We start from the raw sequence: 14376 nt of genomic DNA, 5'->3' as shown, positions 1-14376 counted from the left end.
GGGAGTATAAAATAGCAAAACCCGAAAGAAACCAGATTAAAGGGTATACATGCACCGAATAATCTGACTATTGGGGAAAAAGCTAGATGTGTTTATCTGATTTCTCATAATCAGATAATGGCTTTTATCTGATAAAGCCTATCGGATTATGCTGTTTACATGACCACTTGAATAATCAGGTAACTTCAGATATCAGATAATGATCGGTTTATTAGTGTGCATGTAACCGCGCTCATTGTTTGGAGATGGTCTTTCCTGTTTCAACATGACCATAACCCCAGTGCACAAAGAGAGATCCATGAGGAAATGGTTTTTCAAGCTTGGTGCAGAAGAACTTGATTGGCCTGTAGAGACTCTCGACCTCAACCCCATTAAAATCATTGAGATAAACTGAAATGTCGACTGTGAGTCAGACCAGTGCGCAACTTCTCTGTCTTCTGTGCTGTTGTGAATAAATGGAAGCAAATCCCTGGAGCATGGGTTGGAAATGCCATCCCAGTAGAGGGGTGATACAGCATATGGGTGAACAGTTCTAGCCTAATAATCAATGAGAAAATCCTAGATGTATGGAGTGAGTTAGAGGGCTGGATCACACTAGTAATGCTCAGTTGTCCACACACTTTTGATACTATAGTAGATGTACTAGAATAAATCAACCAAGCTGTTATGTTGGCCAATAGTATGTAATTCATGAACTTTAAGTACAGAAATGCCAAAGATATGTTTTAGGATCACCATATCTATAGTTTGTCCACCAGAGACTAATGTTTATTTTTTTTAACTGTAAAATGTCCTGCCTAATAAATGGCTTAGTCAAAATTATTAAAGGTCCAGTGTGTAGAATTTAGGGCCAACAATTATTCATAAATATGTATGTAGTTTATAATCACCTGAAAATACAAACTATTGTATTTTTATTACCTAAGAATAAGCCATTTATATCTGTGTACGGAGCGGATCCTCTGCCACAGAGACCGACATGTTGTTACACAGTTGCCCAGGACAGACAAACCAAACACTGGTGCTAGATAGGGCCATTCGCGTTTTCGTGTCAGCAGCCGTAGTTCTCCGACACGCTTGGCACACAGGAGAAGTTTTGGCTCTGCAACCTTACCGCTAGATGTCAGTAAATTCTACACACTAGACCTTTAAATAACCAAATTTAAGGGAACTTATCATTATCAGATTTTTTAAAACTCTTTTATCTTATAATTGGTGTCTGCCTCAAACATCCAGGTATCGGTCAGGCTGTAGTGCTGACACCAGGCATGGGCATGGGTATTAACTGGTTACAGCAGTATACATCACAGCACTCACTTTTCCCCTTAGGTTTGGCTCTTCCTCCAGCAGCAGCTTTATTTCCAGTGATAGCAGCAAGTTCAGCCTCCAGGTCAGGGTCGTCCAGATCCCCCTCCATCCCCATCATCATCTGCTCAGGGTCCAGGTCTACAAACAGACCCATCTGAAACCAGGAAGTAAAAGATAACACCATGACAGCTACTGTCCAAGGAAAACGTCACATAAAACATCTGTGCCGGTTGTTGTTGTTGTTACCTGCTTGGCAGCAGCAGCGCCCTGGCCTCTGGGCTGCGGAGCTCTCTTCTTCTTCCCAAACATGTTGTTGTTGTTGTGGCTTGTTGTTTAACAAGCGACACTCCAGCGATACAAACTACAAACACATAAAAACAATCGGTTTCCTGTTGTATAGTGTCATCAGTCTGTGCGCAGCGGTTAAAATCATGTGAGCGGTTGTCAGGTGGCTCCCAGACAGAGTGAGTGGCAACGAGCTTCCCAACTGACGGTTATGTTAGCCGAACGGCTAGCTGCTAGCTAACCATGTTTGTCGCCTCTAACTCGAAAAGTTTGTTTAAGAGAAAGAAGACGACTGTTTGTGCCGCTGTAAGCAACATTTAAGTAGTGTTTTGCCCAGGTTTATATAACGTGAGTGTGTTTACCTGCTCGTTCAGCACTTCATCAGGTAGTTTTCAGAGGAACAGTTTCATTTCTGTGGTTTGACATGGTAATGGGTTAGTGTGAGTACGCATGCGCAGAGCGAGGGAGCGTCCAGGGCTAATTTTAAAGGTGCAGCCCTGACATGACCTGACTCCTGATAGACTGGATAAATAATGCACAAATAAATCTGTTAGGCAAGTAAGAAATGAATCTGCAACTGTGTAATAAGTTACATTGTTATAATTTCATAATTTACAGTCATCTCATGATTTAAGTTTCATCAGCATCTGCATGGGAAACACCAGAAATCTGTACAATGACTTTTCTGTGCCAAGACACTCAAAAACATAGCAAACTAAGCATTTAAATATACTATATACAAATGTGTGTAATAGATATATGATAAACGTCTTTCTTTTTTAAAAATGTATATACAATGTGAGTGTTTTACATTAAATACAATTCATAAAAACAAATACAATTGGATATAAAAATATTTTTCTATCTGAGGGATTTGTTTTATGACTGCAGAAAAAAATCAGAATAATTCCTTTCTAAACCCCTAAAAATTGCAGATTTCAGAGAATAAATGAAAAAAATTATATTCAAATCATAAAAATATCTCAGAATTTCTAACTTTATTATCAGATTTCTGGCTTTATTATTATATCAAGATATTATATCTTTTTTAATGTCAGGAATCTGGAAAAGTGCTCCCAACTGTCTTTAATAAAGCTGCATCAAGCACTTTGTTTTATCTTCTTCACAGTCTGTTGTTGCCCAGTTAGTCAGGTCCTGGGGGCGGCAGTAGCTCAGTCCATAGGGACTTGGGTTGGGAACCCAAGTCCCCGTCCGGACCAAAAATATGGAGCGTGGACTGGTAGCTGGAGAGGTGCCAGTTCACCTCCTGGGCACTGCCTTGGTGCCCCTGAGCAAGGCACTGAACCCCCCAACCGCTCAGAGCGCCTGTCATGGGCAGCCCAATCTCTCCACTTAGTGCATGTATAGGTCCAGTTTGTGCATGTGTGTGTCCACTTAGTGCATGTATAGGTCCAGTTTGTGCATGTGTGTGTTCGGACCTGTGTATAATTGACAACAGAGTGAAAAAACAAAAATTGAATTTCCCCTCGGGGACTAATAAAAAAAAAGTATATATATAAAAAAAAAAAAAAAAAAAGGTCATGGTACAGCTGCCAAATAGTTGTTTCTGTGCTACATTTATGTGTAATCAGAAATAATACTTTGGGTGACAATGACTTATGGTAAAAACTGGAACTTTCATTAATTTCAGCTTTTGATGACATGATTTTATCAGAGTTTACTCTTTGATTTTTATGTTGCTTGAAAGGAAGTCTACCTGACAGACTAAAATCAAGGCAAAAGAGACCACACTTTGTAGCTATCAGAAACACAGAATCTAACTATACTTAATTTTTGTATTATCTCTCTAAATATTGTGAAATATCTGGCCTAATTACATGAACATTAAAGGATAAAAATGACAGCACTACTTTGTAACCAGAGTATTTTTTTACTCAATAACAGTATACAGAATAACATGTAAAAATGATTAATAAAAAGTTATATTCCTTCCATGATATCAATCCAGATCAGGAGGTTTAGGATGAAAACCTTGCTCATTATTGACACTTTGAGCCTGACATTTAGTGCAAAGAGAACCTGATCTGGATTTGTCTTAGGATTATACCGCATAGGTACAAAATGAAAGTGTAACACATATTGTTAAACTGTAAATATAAATGTTTACATGACAGCTGACAGCTCAGATGTAGTGATATTACAGATCTCTGTGGTTGCTGCTGAGCAGTTTAGGGTAGGACGTGCCGATGGATCTCCCGTGCCGATAGACAACCAGCTCCAGCACATACTCGTCCACTTTCACCACCACAGACGTCATCTTCTCATTCGACATGAGGAAGATGATGGTGAAGAGAGCCACCTCAAACTCTGGGCTGACACCAATGAAACAGCCACCGACCGGCTTCACCAGGCCTTTCCAACTGAACTGCAGATTCAGGACGTGGTCGTCTTCATCAGGCTGTAAAACAATCATACATACATAATTTATTAGGTGTTTAGTGTGTTGAGGATCTTCATAATGCACATGGTAACAAAGTGTTGTCTTACTGTATCTTTGTTGTCTCTTGCTTTGTAGCCTTTGTAGTCAACATGGTTGTGTTTCTCCTGCAGGTAGAACTGGACCCAGTTGTGGAGACCCATAATCTCCTGGCCATACTTGGTCTCTCCCACAAACACATGTTCAAAGCCACAGGAATCCTCTCTGTGATAAAAAAAACAACAACAATAAGTTTCAAAGACAGGTTTATTGAGTCTGTATGACCTCAGTCATCTGAGATTAGAACTTTATTTCCTCTAATCTACTGTGTTTGCATTGCTGCCTAGATACCAAATGAAAGCACTCAATGTAACACCACCTGCAACCCTTCTTTACAGAAGCAGCTGAATATTATATGCATGCAATTTTAAGAGTTTTTTCAGTGTAACAAACAAATGTATCGTTGTTGTATTGCTGTATTTATTCATGTAAAAATTTAGATTCCTTTTTGATTCTTGAGAAAAATATTCATCTGCCTCCATGCCAGTTTATTCAGCAGCAGAAAACAGTCAAGGTTGACTTCCACCAGTTATTCTGTAGATGATTAAACCTGTGCGCTCTCTGCTCACCTCTAGTATCACATCTCTCTACACTGCAGTAGCTCCCCCTGCTGTTACTTTGAAACTCACCCTCCATTTCTGTCCCTGTGGTAGAGGCGGAACCAGATGTCGTACAGCTGTCTCTTGAACTGTCCAGGATCTGATGACGACTGCCCCTTCTTGACCAGATACTTGTGAGCACACTGTAAAGAAAAAGCAGTATGATGAAAGTTCAAGCTTGGGAATAGTAAAATCGTTTTGAACTTTTAAGGCAATATCAACAAGATGTCTTATAAATGCTCAGAAAAACAGATATTTGAACATCTACATACCCATGACAGCTGAGCAAACTCCCTGAGGAGGATCTTGTAATAAAGCAGCTCTCACGGCTTCAGCTGGTGCAAAATGCAGCTGCTCGGCTTTTAACTCACACTAGAAAACATGACCATATCAGCCCTGTTTTAACCTCTCTTCACTGGTTACCAGTCAGTTTTAGAATTGATTTTAAGATTTTACTGATCACTTTTACAGCACTTCATGGCTTAACCCCCGGCTACATTGCTGAGATGCTGCTGCCCTGTTGGGTTGCAGGCTTAGATCCTCAGGCAGGGCTCTATTGGCTGTTCCTCAGTCCTGGCTAAAAACAAAAGGTGACTGGGCTTTTCTGAGGCTTACTGAATTAGTGACATCTTTTAAATCGCTTCTTAAAAGGTCTCTGTTCAAAAAAGCCTTTTATTAGTTTTAGCACACTGCTTATTTTATATACATCTCATTCGATTATTTTTATTATTTCTATCTTGTGTTTCTTGAAATTGCCTCATTTTATTTGCTTGAATTCTGCATTGTTTTTTCCAGGATCAACCGTGTTAAGTACTTTGTAACTTTGTTTTGAAAAGCGCTTTGCAAATAAAGTTTATTATTAATATTATAAAGCAGCTAGAGCAGCTATTAAAGGAGCTCTGTACAACATTCAGAGCATTAATACAGCAGAAAACAACTTCCTGTGTGAAGATATAGTGGAGCAAGAGAATGAAGTCACACTCCCTCTGTGTGTGTTGTAATCTGAGCTTCTCTGTTTCTTGTTGTGGTAGCCAGTCAGTGCATGTTAGTGCATATGTGTCTCTGTGTGTGTGTCCTACTGGCTAGCAAATCATTGCTACCCTGCACTGGGCTCATATACTGGTTACCACTAGGGGTGAGAGAAATAATCGATTCTTAGGTGCATTGCGATACGCCTGGTGGAGATAATAAGGATGCACAACACACACAAAAAAGTGTAATGTATGAAAGAGAAGTTACAGTATGGCATTTTTATATGTGATAGCATATGGCAGTGGTTCCCAACTGGTCCAGCCAGGGGGTCTAGATTTCTCATTAGGTCCACTCAGTTTAGTACGCATGTGTCGACTGTGCATGCAGCCTGTTGCAGGTGCTCCTGATTAGCTTTAGCTTAGCTTAGCTTTCTCTGTACTTGTTTCACAATAAAGTAAATGATCAATAAAGTATTTATGATTCTGATTCTGATTAATACATTCAGCATCATGCTTGCGTTTGGCCTTGCTCTCAAGCTAGTTTGCTGTCTCTGTCAAGTAGCTGTCCTTTATTCAGTCAATCTATAGCAGGAAATGGCACCTCAAAATAAAAACTCTGTGCTGGAGATTCACTGTACTTAAAAATACAGTTTGTTTTTTACAAACTTGACATGTTTCTGAGTCACTTGTGGTCCATTCAGAATGGACTCACCACCCAATTTTGGACCCCGACCCACAAGTTGGGAACCACTGGCATATGGTATACAGTTGAATGCGTTCTACCAATCTACTGTACTGAATGTGAACTCCTTTGTGCAGTCTGTAGCTGGAAGTTTGGGTGCATGTTGTGTGCACATTTCATTTAAACATTCATTCTTATGTGAGACATCATGTTGAGAAAAACTTTTATAGAGTCTGCTGACGGATTTGGCCTGAAACTAAATGGTTATAAAAGGTGTCACAGAGTGGAATACATCACACTGGTTCATTAACAACAGCTTGAATCTCTGTCAGCATTTCGGGAGGTAACCAGGAGTGTGAACAGCTGCTGTGTAGGATCAGTGTGTGCTGTTTGATTGTGACGATAGATGTGTTAAAGAGATGGGCTCCCTCTCTCTCACAGCCACTGCACCTTCATGAGTTCGGTCTCCACGATGGAATCAATGAAGAGCCTGTTCTCTTGAAGCTCCTCTGACGTCACCGTCTCTGCTACACCCGTGGACATCTCATAGTTGTCCAGCAAGTTGATGAAATCTGCATTTTAAAAAACACGCTTGTTAAAGGTGGTTTTAGCAAAAGAAAGAGTTTAATGGAGTACATGCACTGATACTTACGTAAGTATGTCTCGATGCTCTTGAGTTTGTCTTCATTGACAAATGTGAAGAGTGGGGCCCTGGCCCTGTCTCTGGCATAGTTGCTGCCCTGAGCCACATAACCTGCCCTCCCCTGAACACAACACACACAAATACACAGACAGACATCAGCATGTAACTCTGTGGGGTTTGCATGTACTGCATGCATCTCTGACAGAGTGTTTTGTATTGCAGAGAGGCAATGAAGGCAGACTTGTGGTGCTGACCTGGAGGGAAATTATGTAATCAGTCCCCGGCTTGAGACGGTTTGTATCCAGGCGCCAGAGGTCGTTCAGCACCTCAGTGAGCTCCTGGTTGGACTGTTTACTGTGATAAAACGTTGTAACATACACATTTTGGAATCTGGTCAAACTTATAAAGATATCCAAGAAAGTGAGAAAAGGCTTTTTTTTTTTGACAGCAGACATTTTGACTTGTTACACGGGGAAAATCACATGTCACTAATAACATTAATGATGAATCATTCCATTGAAGAGTCCCAGTAAGACACCAGTGTGACAAAAGGAAACTTGCACAAAAATAGGACCCTGAAACGGAAGCAGCTAAATGTCTTCTGTGAAAAAAGCCTGTTCTTTGGGTTAAATAAGATCAAAATATTTTCTCCATATGCAGAAATGATTAGTTTTCCTGGGGGGGGGGGTTAAAGAAGAAGATGTTTGTTTTCCACAGCCAGCATGAGTTTGAAAGACGTCTCTTGTTCTACCACCACTGATTAAATCAACCAGTTAAACCAACCAAATAGTGTTGTTCAGGAAACCTCCCCCTCATCGGCACCCTTTTATGACAGTGTGCTGCCTGATTAATTCATCCAGATAACTGTAGTTAACAGGAAGTTGCTGCAACATACCAAGATAAGTCCTTCAGTTAAGGCCCAATATCTATATATATCGTCACATATGAGTACAACACATGAATGACAACCAGTGACCTTGTAGTGGAGAAGATACGTTCCAAAGCGTCGACAAAACATGACCAGCAGGAGCTGTGGCCATGTAGCAGAGGTAGAGTCAGGTGGTCAAAGCAGTAAAAATAAATAACATAAAAGCATTAAAGTGTGAGAGAGTGGAGCTACAACATAGATGAGAGCAAAAATGATAACAGCTGCACAGGCTTCAAGCAAGAATCTATGAGAAAAATGCAAATTAAAGCATTTGTAGGTGATAAGTTTTAATGTAGGGCTGATTATTCAGCATTAACACATGCATCTGGATACCTATAATGATGTACCTAAATGGAAAACATGAACAAAATAGTCAGTGTGAGAGGTGACCCTTAAAATATACAATATCCTAAACATTTTTGAGTTGCTTAGCTCTTGATTAAACAAAAGGATGTTTCAAATGCTGGGATCATATTGTGGCTGCATTTGTTTAAAAACCACTAAAAAACATTATTCCTCCTTCTCCTTAGTGGTACTTCTCCTTGCAGACACTGTAGTCTAGTTTTATTTGCAGAAGTTCTGAGATTTCTGTGGCCTAAAAATCAAATAATACAATTACTTTTTACCCTGACACCACACAACTATGGGGACACTGTATTCTTCAGTGATTTAGGTGAGCTGACCCTTAACCTCCAGATATTATACTGTACGTACATGGCCAAAATGACAGGAAACATGTTGACAGTCCAGTTGAAACAAGTTTATCAGCTATTATCCAGGGAGCCACAGGATGAGCTTGTTGCACTGTACAAGGGGACCTGTCTTGCACCTTTTATAGACAACACAATGCCAGCAGAACAAAGCGATATACCAGTAGGGAAAACCATAGCTCCATAAAGGAACCACGCCTCCATCATTAGGTTACAACTGCATGGTTTTGAGGTAGGTTGTAACTTGAGATACACACACCTTCCAGATGCTGTTTTTATGGGTGCTATTAAAACTCGGCCAAAGAAATATGATGGGTTGTTTAATATGACACCATGATCAGATGCTTTTATGAGTTTAAAGCCTTTGTGTCTGCTCCGTCCCCTCATCACTGTGCGTTGTCTTCAAGTGACAATGCCATTGCAAGTATCAAAAATAACTGTCCCTCCCTTCCTGTCATATAAACTGAGCAGATGTTTGACACATTCAGGGGGAAAAAAAGTTGAGTAAGAAGCAAATGACAGGAAGGAGCACATAGCAGTACAGAAACTTCTCTGTTCTTAATTTAGTCAGGCTTCAGTTGAATATCACAAGGGAGAACAGCTTCACACTTTGACTGCAGCAGAGGCTATTTGTTTCTAGTCTGGTCCTGTCCTGTTGTTGTATAATACAACCCCCCTAATCACTACCAGACCCTGCAGCACTCACACACAAACAAATACAAACACACAACATGCAGATATCCACTGTACTGACTGTACTCTGCACTGATAGCAGCTGTTGGTTGGTCTGAACCAGATGGACATTTGTATTTAAGAAATAAAACCTGCTAACCTTTAATTTTTTCTCGACATTTCCATTAAAAACAACCATGAGACGTATCATGTTACACTTTGGCTTATGTTTACACCAAATATTTCTGTCTTGGTTGAACGCCTCGGGTTTAAAAGTGGCTGAAAATGTGTCCTCCACACCTGCACAAAACAAGAACTGAAGACAGATTTTTAAACTTAACTTATCTTGGTGTATCTCTATTATCTATCATCCAAACCTTACCTTCTTGCCATGATTCTGTTCAGTGGAGGAATTCACTGAGACTTCTCATCCTCTGAAAAACTGTAGTTGCGGACTGTTATCTAAGGCGTCAATCATGATGTGTACAAGGGAACCAGCCAATCATGAGACACGTAGACGCCCTCGCCCCTCCCCTCTGTCATTAAATGGGCGGGGCTCATCCTGTGGTCGTAGTAGAGTAATACAGAATGTACAATGGGCTTACTGTGAGTAAAGTTTGGTATTCATAGAGATCAGCTGATTATTAAACATGCATTGATTTTTAATCGATGCTTTGTCTTAAAAATATTTATTACAAACAGTTGTTCAATTGTATTTCTGTAACATGAGTTAAAGCAAATGAACAAAAAATTAGACTATTTTGCTGGAAACAGCATCTAACATGAAGACCCTGGGCTCTCTGAACTAAAATATTCTGTTGGGAAATTATAAAAGATCTGACGAGTTGTTATAACCAAGGTTAGGATTATGGGTTCATATGATTTATTAATATAAAGTTAAATGTAACTTTAGACCCCTAACCCTAACCATAAACCCCAAAGTATTCCATTGTTCAAAGACACATTAGGAAATAGCCTATTAACAAAAGCTAATTGTGCTGTATTTTTATGTAGTTTAAATGCAAATTTAAGTTGATAAACTAAAGCTTTTCTCAATTATTATATAACTAATTATTGCGGTGGCAGGCTTCAGTCTCATTCATTGTCATTTACTATTGAACAGTCATTTAATTTTTCTCACAGCATCATAACTCCTCGAAATGAGGCCAAGAATATGTTTTTTACAAGGTCCTTGTCCAATTTTGAGATTATTTTTATTTTTATTTTTTGGCTTTTTTTTTGGGGGGGGGGGGGCTTTTTATTTGTTTGTTTGCTTGTTTGTTTGTTTGTTTTGAGGCTTACAGATAGTACACGCTTATAAAGTTACACATCGTTAAAGTATATAAATCAGCATCAAAAATGCCTGGCTCAAAAACGCAAATGTTTTCACACCACTGCCTTTTATTTTGAAAACCACCACCCACCAAATGGAGGGAAGTAGATTATTGCGCATGCGCACCAGCCGCACACGTTGTTTTGGATTTGGAGTGGGTTTGTCAAGAGTAGCAAGTCAATAGTTATGTTTAAATAGGTTCACCACGTTGTTCACGTTATTTATAGTCGCGGTGTTTCTCGCGTAGGTCTCTGCTTGGACTGTTACTAGCTGTTATTAGCTGTTGCTCAACCCAGGCGATAGGAAGAGGTAAAGTTTAAAAGCTAACTAGCCGGCTAGCTTAGCCCTCTGTAGCTACAAGTGGCGGCATGGCAGCTGTACTGGAGCTGATTGCTGGGAGCTACGAGCAGATCGCCTTTGGTTACCGAGTGAAAACGGATGAGAAGGTATGTTTGAGTGTCTTATTTTGTAGTTGTGTATAATAGTTACTGTGTTGTATTTACTGGGATTGGTAGGCAGACCTGCAGAGCAACAATCTGTGTAATGCCAAAGGTTTAATGTTTATTAATGGGATGATGATGATGTGACCTTTTGTTTTTAATGCATTTGGTGTTTGTCATGCAGGAGTGGACAGCCACGGCAGACTTCACACATCACGCCCACACTGCATCCATATCAGCTGCTGCAGCCAGTGAGAGGTTTGTTGTCACAGGAAGCAAAGATGAGACCATACAGCTTTATGACATGAAGAAGAGGATTGAACACGGAGCTCTGCTGCATCATGACGGTGAGTGACTTCTGTTTGGCATCAAGGTAGTGACAAGTAGCTGTGGATCAGTGGCACCAAGATCTCCCCACAGGGCCTTTCTGTGGATGCCTAACATTGTCTGTGGCCTGTGGTGATATTCATGTGAAGTAATTAAACTTTCTACATGGAAGTATGAAGGGATCGGCAGTGATGGAGTATATATGGACAGTTAGCAGTTGTTGGCAGTGAATTTTTTTCTCAGGCTCCCTCCGATAATGCTACTATTACTATTTAAAAAAATAAATTAAAAAAAAAAGGTAAAAATGAGAATCCCAGACACAAGAAATAAAACATGAAATAGTGCAGTTATCATAAAATCAAATATAAGTACACCTGACCCAAACCTCCATCTATTACACAGGTACCATCACCTGCCTGGAGTTTTATGGGGCGTCTCATTTACTGAGCGGAGGAGAAGATGGACTCATATGTGTGTGGAGCACAAAGAAGTGGGAGTGTCTCAAATCCATCAAAGCTCACCAGTAAGGACAGAGAGAGAGAGAGCTGCTGCAGAAGCACTGAGTTGATTTTGTTTGTGTGATTGTTGACGTGTATTTTTTGTTTGATGGGACGAAGTGAAGTAACTTGCTTAATGCTGTTGTTTTCCTCAGTGGTCATGTCACATCACTGTCCGTCCATCCGTCTGGAAAACTTGCACTTTCAGTTGGGACAGATAAGACTCTCAGGTAAAATTCACAGCTCTGCTGGAAACTCTGTCAGGCAGATGATTAGTTTAACAGGGAATCAAAAATGATTGTTGTGTCTTTTTTTTCTTGTAGAACATGGAATCTGACTAACGGACGATCGGCCTTCATCAAAAACATAAAACAGAGTAAGTGTCCTCTTGGACTGTGAAGTGAAGGAAATGCTCTGTTTAAGTTCTTTTAGCAACAGAAGTATGTCTGAAATGAGTTCAACCTTTATTTCCCGATGCTTTACACAGATGCACACATTGTCAGATGGTCTCCAGATGGAGATAAATACGTGACCGTGGTGAATGACACAGTGAGCATCTACGACCTGGAGACAGCCTCTGTGACAGGAACAGTCAAAAACCCCAAGAGGATCTCATCTGTGAAGTTCTTAAATGTGAGTTCTGACAAAAGCTGCACTTACAGTGACATTTACTGTATATGTGATATAGAGCTTGTTGCGCTTCAGTAATAAGCAACATCAACAAAACAAACCCTGTAATTTTAAGGGGGAATTTTGTAGTTTTTCACCCTGAACCCTGTTTTCCCATGTGTTTGTTTCTAAGTGACTTATGGGTACAACAATTTTTTTAATTGGTCCAGTATTGAGAGAGAGCGCTGCAGCAAGGCTTCTCATTGAGTGAGCCTTGGATAGACACAAAAACAAACAGTCAGGTTGAGCGAAAATGTTTGAGTCCTTTGCATAATGCTGTCAGACACTTATAATAACAATCTGGACCTGACAGTGGCAAAAACAAACACTTTTAGCTGACATAAATTGATGGTGCATTTTGTCCAGAAGGATTGCATCGCAGCATTTTGTGGCTGCTGGCTGCGGCGTTGTGGCTCAATACTTGACCACTTTCAAAAACTGTTGTTCCCATTAGTCACTTAGACACAAAACATGGGGAGAATAGGTTGAAAAATGTAGAAGTTGCACTTAACATAGATGTTGTAATCCTGCTTGTTTTTCAGAACTCCATTCTGGCCGTCGCAGGGGACGATGAAATTGTGAGGTTATGTGACGTAGGAAAAGAGACATGGGTGTGTGAGTTTAAGGCTCATGAAACCAGGTAAATTCATAGTGTTTTTTATTTTGCAGATTCATGTATTTAAAGTATTTTGAGTTGCATTTCTAAGCATACATTACTGATGATGAGGACAGAGAAATTTATATCCTCTTGTGATTTCAGAGTGAAAGCAGTTGACAGTTTCATGATGGAGGATTACTGCGTGCTGGTGACGGCTTCAAACGACGGATTCATCAAAATGTGGAAACTCCATCTAAAAGAGGCACGTCTCTAGTGTTATATATGAACATTTAAATTCAACAACACTGAATTTGCAGCAGCAGTGTATGTTTTAAAACAACGTCCAATTTACATACTGTATCTACTCAGCAAATCAGAGTAATAAAGTTCAAGCAATAATAACTACAATAAGATATGCAGATATAGTCAGATAAGTAGTGAAAATTTCCGACATAATAAAACCTGTTATAATAAAAGCAAAGATTAGCAAAGTGACACTGTTGTTACCTGATCTAGCAATGTACTCTTACTGTCCAACAGGAGCTCGAGTCTCCCTCTCTCCTTGGGGAAGTGAACACAATGGCCAGACTGACGTGCCTGGCTGTGTGGAAACCTTCATCAGTGCAGCAGATCGCTGAGGAACCAGCAGCTCGGGCAACAACATCTGAAGGTCCTGAAAACACTGACTGTTGTTGCATGTCATAATCATGGCACGTCTATATCTATAGATATTAGATGTTATACTGAGGCTGGTGATTTTGGTCTTTTTAGTTTCCATGTTGATAGGGATGCACTGTAGGTGGTTCAGCTTTCTCTTACTAGAATAAGGAGCCTTGTGGTTTAACTTCTGTGTAACACACTCCCTCTGTTCGCTCCTGTCCACAGAGCTCGCTCAGGAGCTTTCAAAGACGAAGAGAGTCCGAATCGCAGCAGAAGAAGTCATTCTGGAAGACGAGAGCAAACCCAAAAAGAAGAAAAAGGGCACTGGAAAATAAATTGGAAAATAATTAATCTGTTTTTTCATTCATGGACTGTTTTATACTTGGTCACATATGCATGTGCTTTTTGTGATTGCTACAGCCTTTTAAGAACAGACTTTGTGAATATATTTGGCTGTCAACATTGAAAAGAAGAGAAATGACAATAGAAATGACACAGCCAACAATAAAAATGTTTTATAATCCATGAACAGTTTTTTTTTTTTAGCTTGAGTTTCA

General features: G+C 39.9%; 3 protein-coding genes across 4 annotated transcripts in view; 1 reads left to right on the top strand and 2 right to left on the bottom strand.

Moving 5' to 3' along the window:
* The window catches only part of cc2d1b (coiled-coil and C2 domain containing 1B), a 21273-nt gene extending 19225 nt beyond the window's left edge, over positions 1 to 2048 (bottom strand). For both annotated transcript variants that reach the window (XM_050074556.1, XM_050074557.1), the window contains exons 1-3: positions 1956 to 2048; positions 1555 to 1669; positions 1318 to 1462 (exon numbers count right to left, since the gene is read on the bottom strand). In XM_050074556.1, coding sequence (XP_049930513.1) covers positions 1318 to 1462; positions 1555 to 1617 — 208 coding nt within the window. In that variant the 5' untranslated portion in view covers positions 1618 to 1669; positions 1956 to 2048. The remainder of the gene's footprint in view (positions 1 to 1317; positions 1463 to 1554; positions 1670 to 1955) is intronic.
* A 1416-nt stretch (positions 2049 to 3464) lies between these two features.
* Positions 3465 to 9782, bottom strand: LOC126383205 (uridylate-specific endoribonuclease C-like). Its single transcript, XM_050033682.1, has 7 exons — positions 9678 to 9782; positions 7240 to 7339; positions 6995 to 7106; positions 6793 to 6914; positions 4720 to 4832; positions 4102 to 4255; positions 3465 to 4012 (listed from the first exon to the last, which is right to left on the bottom strand). Exons 1-7 carry the CDS (start codon positions 9686 to 9688, stop codon positions 3752 to 3754), a joined length of 873 nt encoding a protein of 290 aa, XP_049889639.1. The 5' UTR covers positions 9689 to 9782; the 3' UTR covers positions 3465 to 3751.
* Positions 9783 to 10752: 970 nt separating this feature from the next.
* pak1ip1 (PAK1 interacting protein 1) lies at positions 10753 to 14348 on the top strand. Its single transcript, XM_050033519.1, has 10 exons — positions 10753 to 11074; positions 11253 to 11415; positions 11798 to 11918; positions 12048 to 12122; positions 12216 to 12268; positions 12380 to 12525; positions 13104 to 13201; positions 13322 to 13421; positions 13700 to 13829; positions 14045 to 14348. The coding sequence occupies exons 1-10, from the start codon at positions 10997 to 10999 to the stop codon at positions 14152 to 14154; spliced, it is 1074 nt and encodes a 357-aa protein (XP_049889476.1). The 5' UTR covers positions 10753 to 10996; the 3' UTR covers positions 14155 to 14348.
* The last annotated feature ends 28 nt before the right edge of the window (positions 14349 to 14376 follow it).

This window comes from Epinephelus moara, chromosome 21 (assembly GCF_006386435.1).
Source record: "Epinephelus moara isolate mb chromosome 21, YSFRI_EMoa_1.0, whole genome shotgun sequence".
Classification (NCBI taxonomy): Eukaryota; Metazoa; Chordata; class Actinopteri; order Perciformes; family Serranidae; genus Epinephelus; species Epinephelus moara.
The sequence above is the reverse complement of the archived record's forward strand: the minus strand, read 5'-3'. Positions and strand labels throughout refer to the sequence as shown.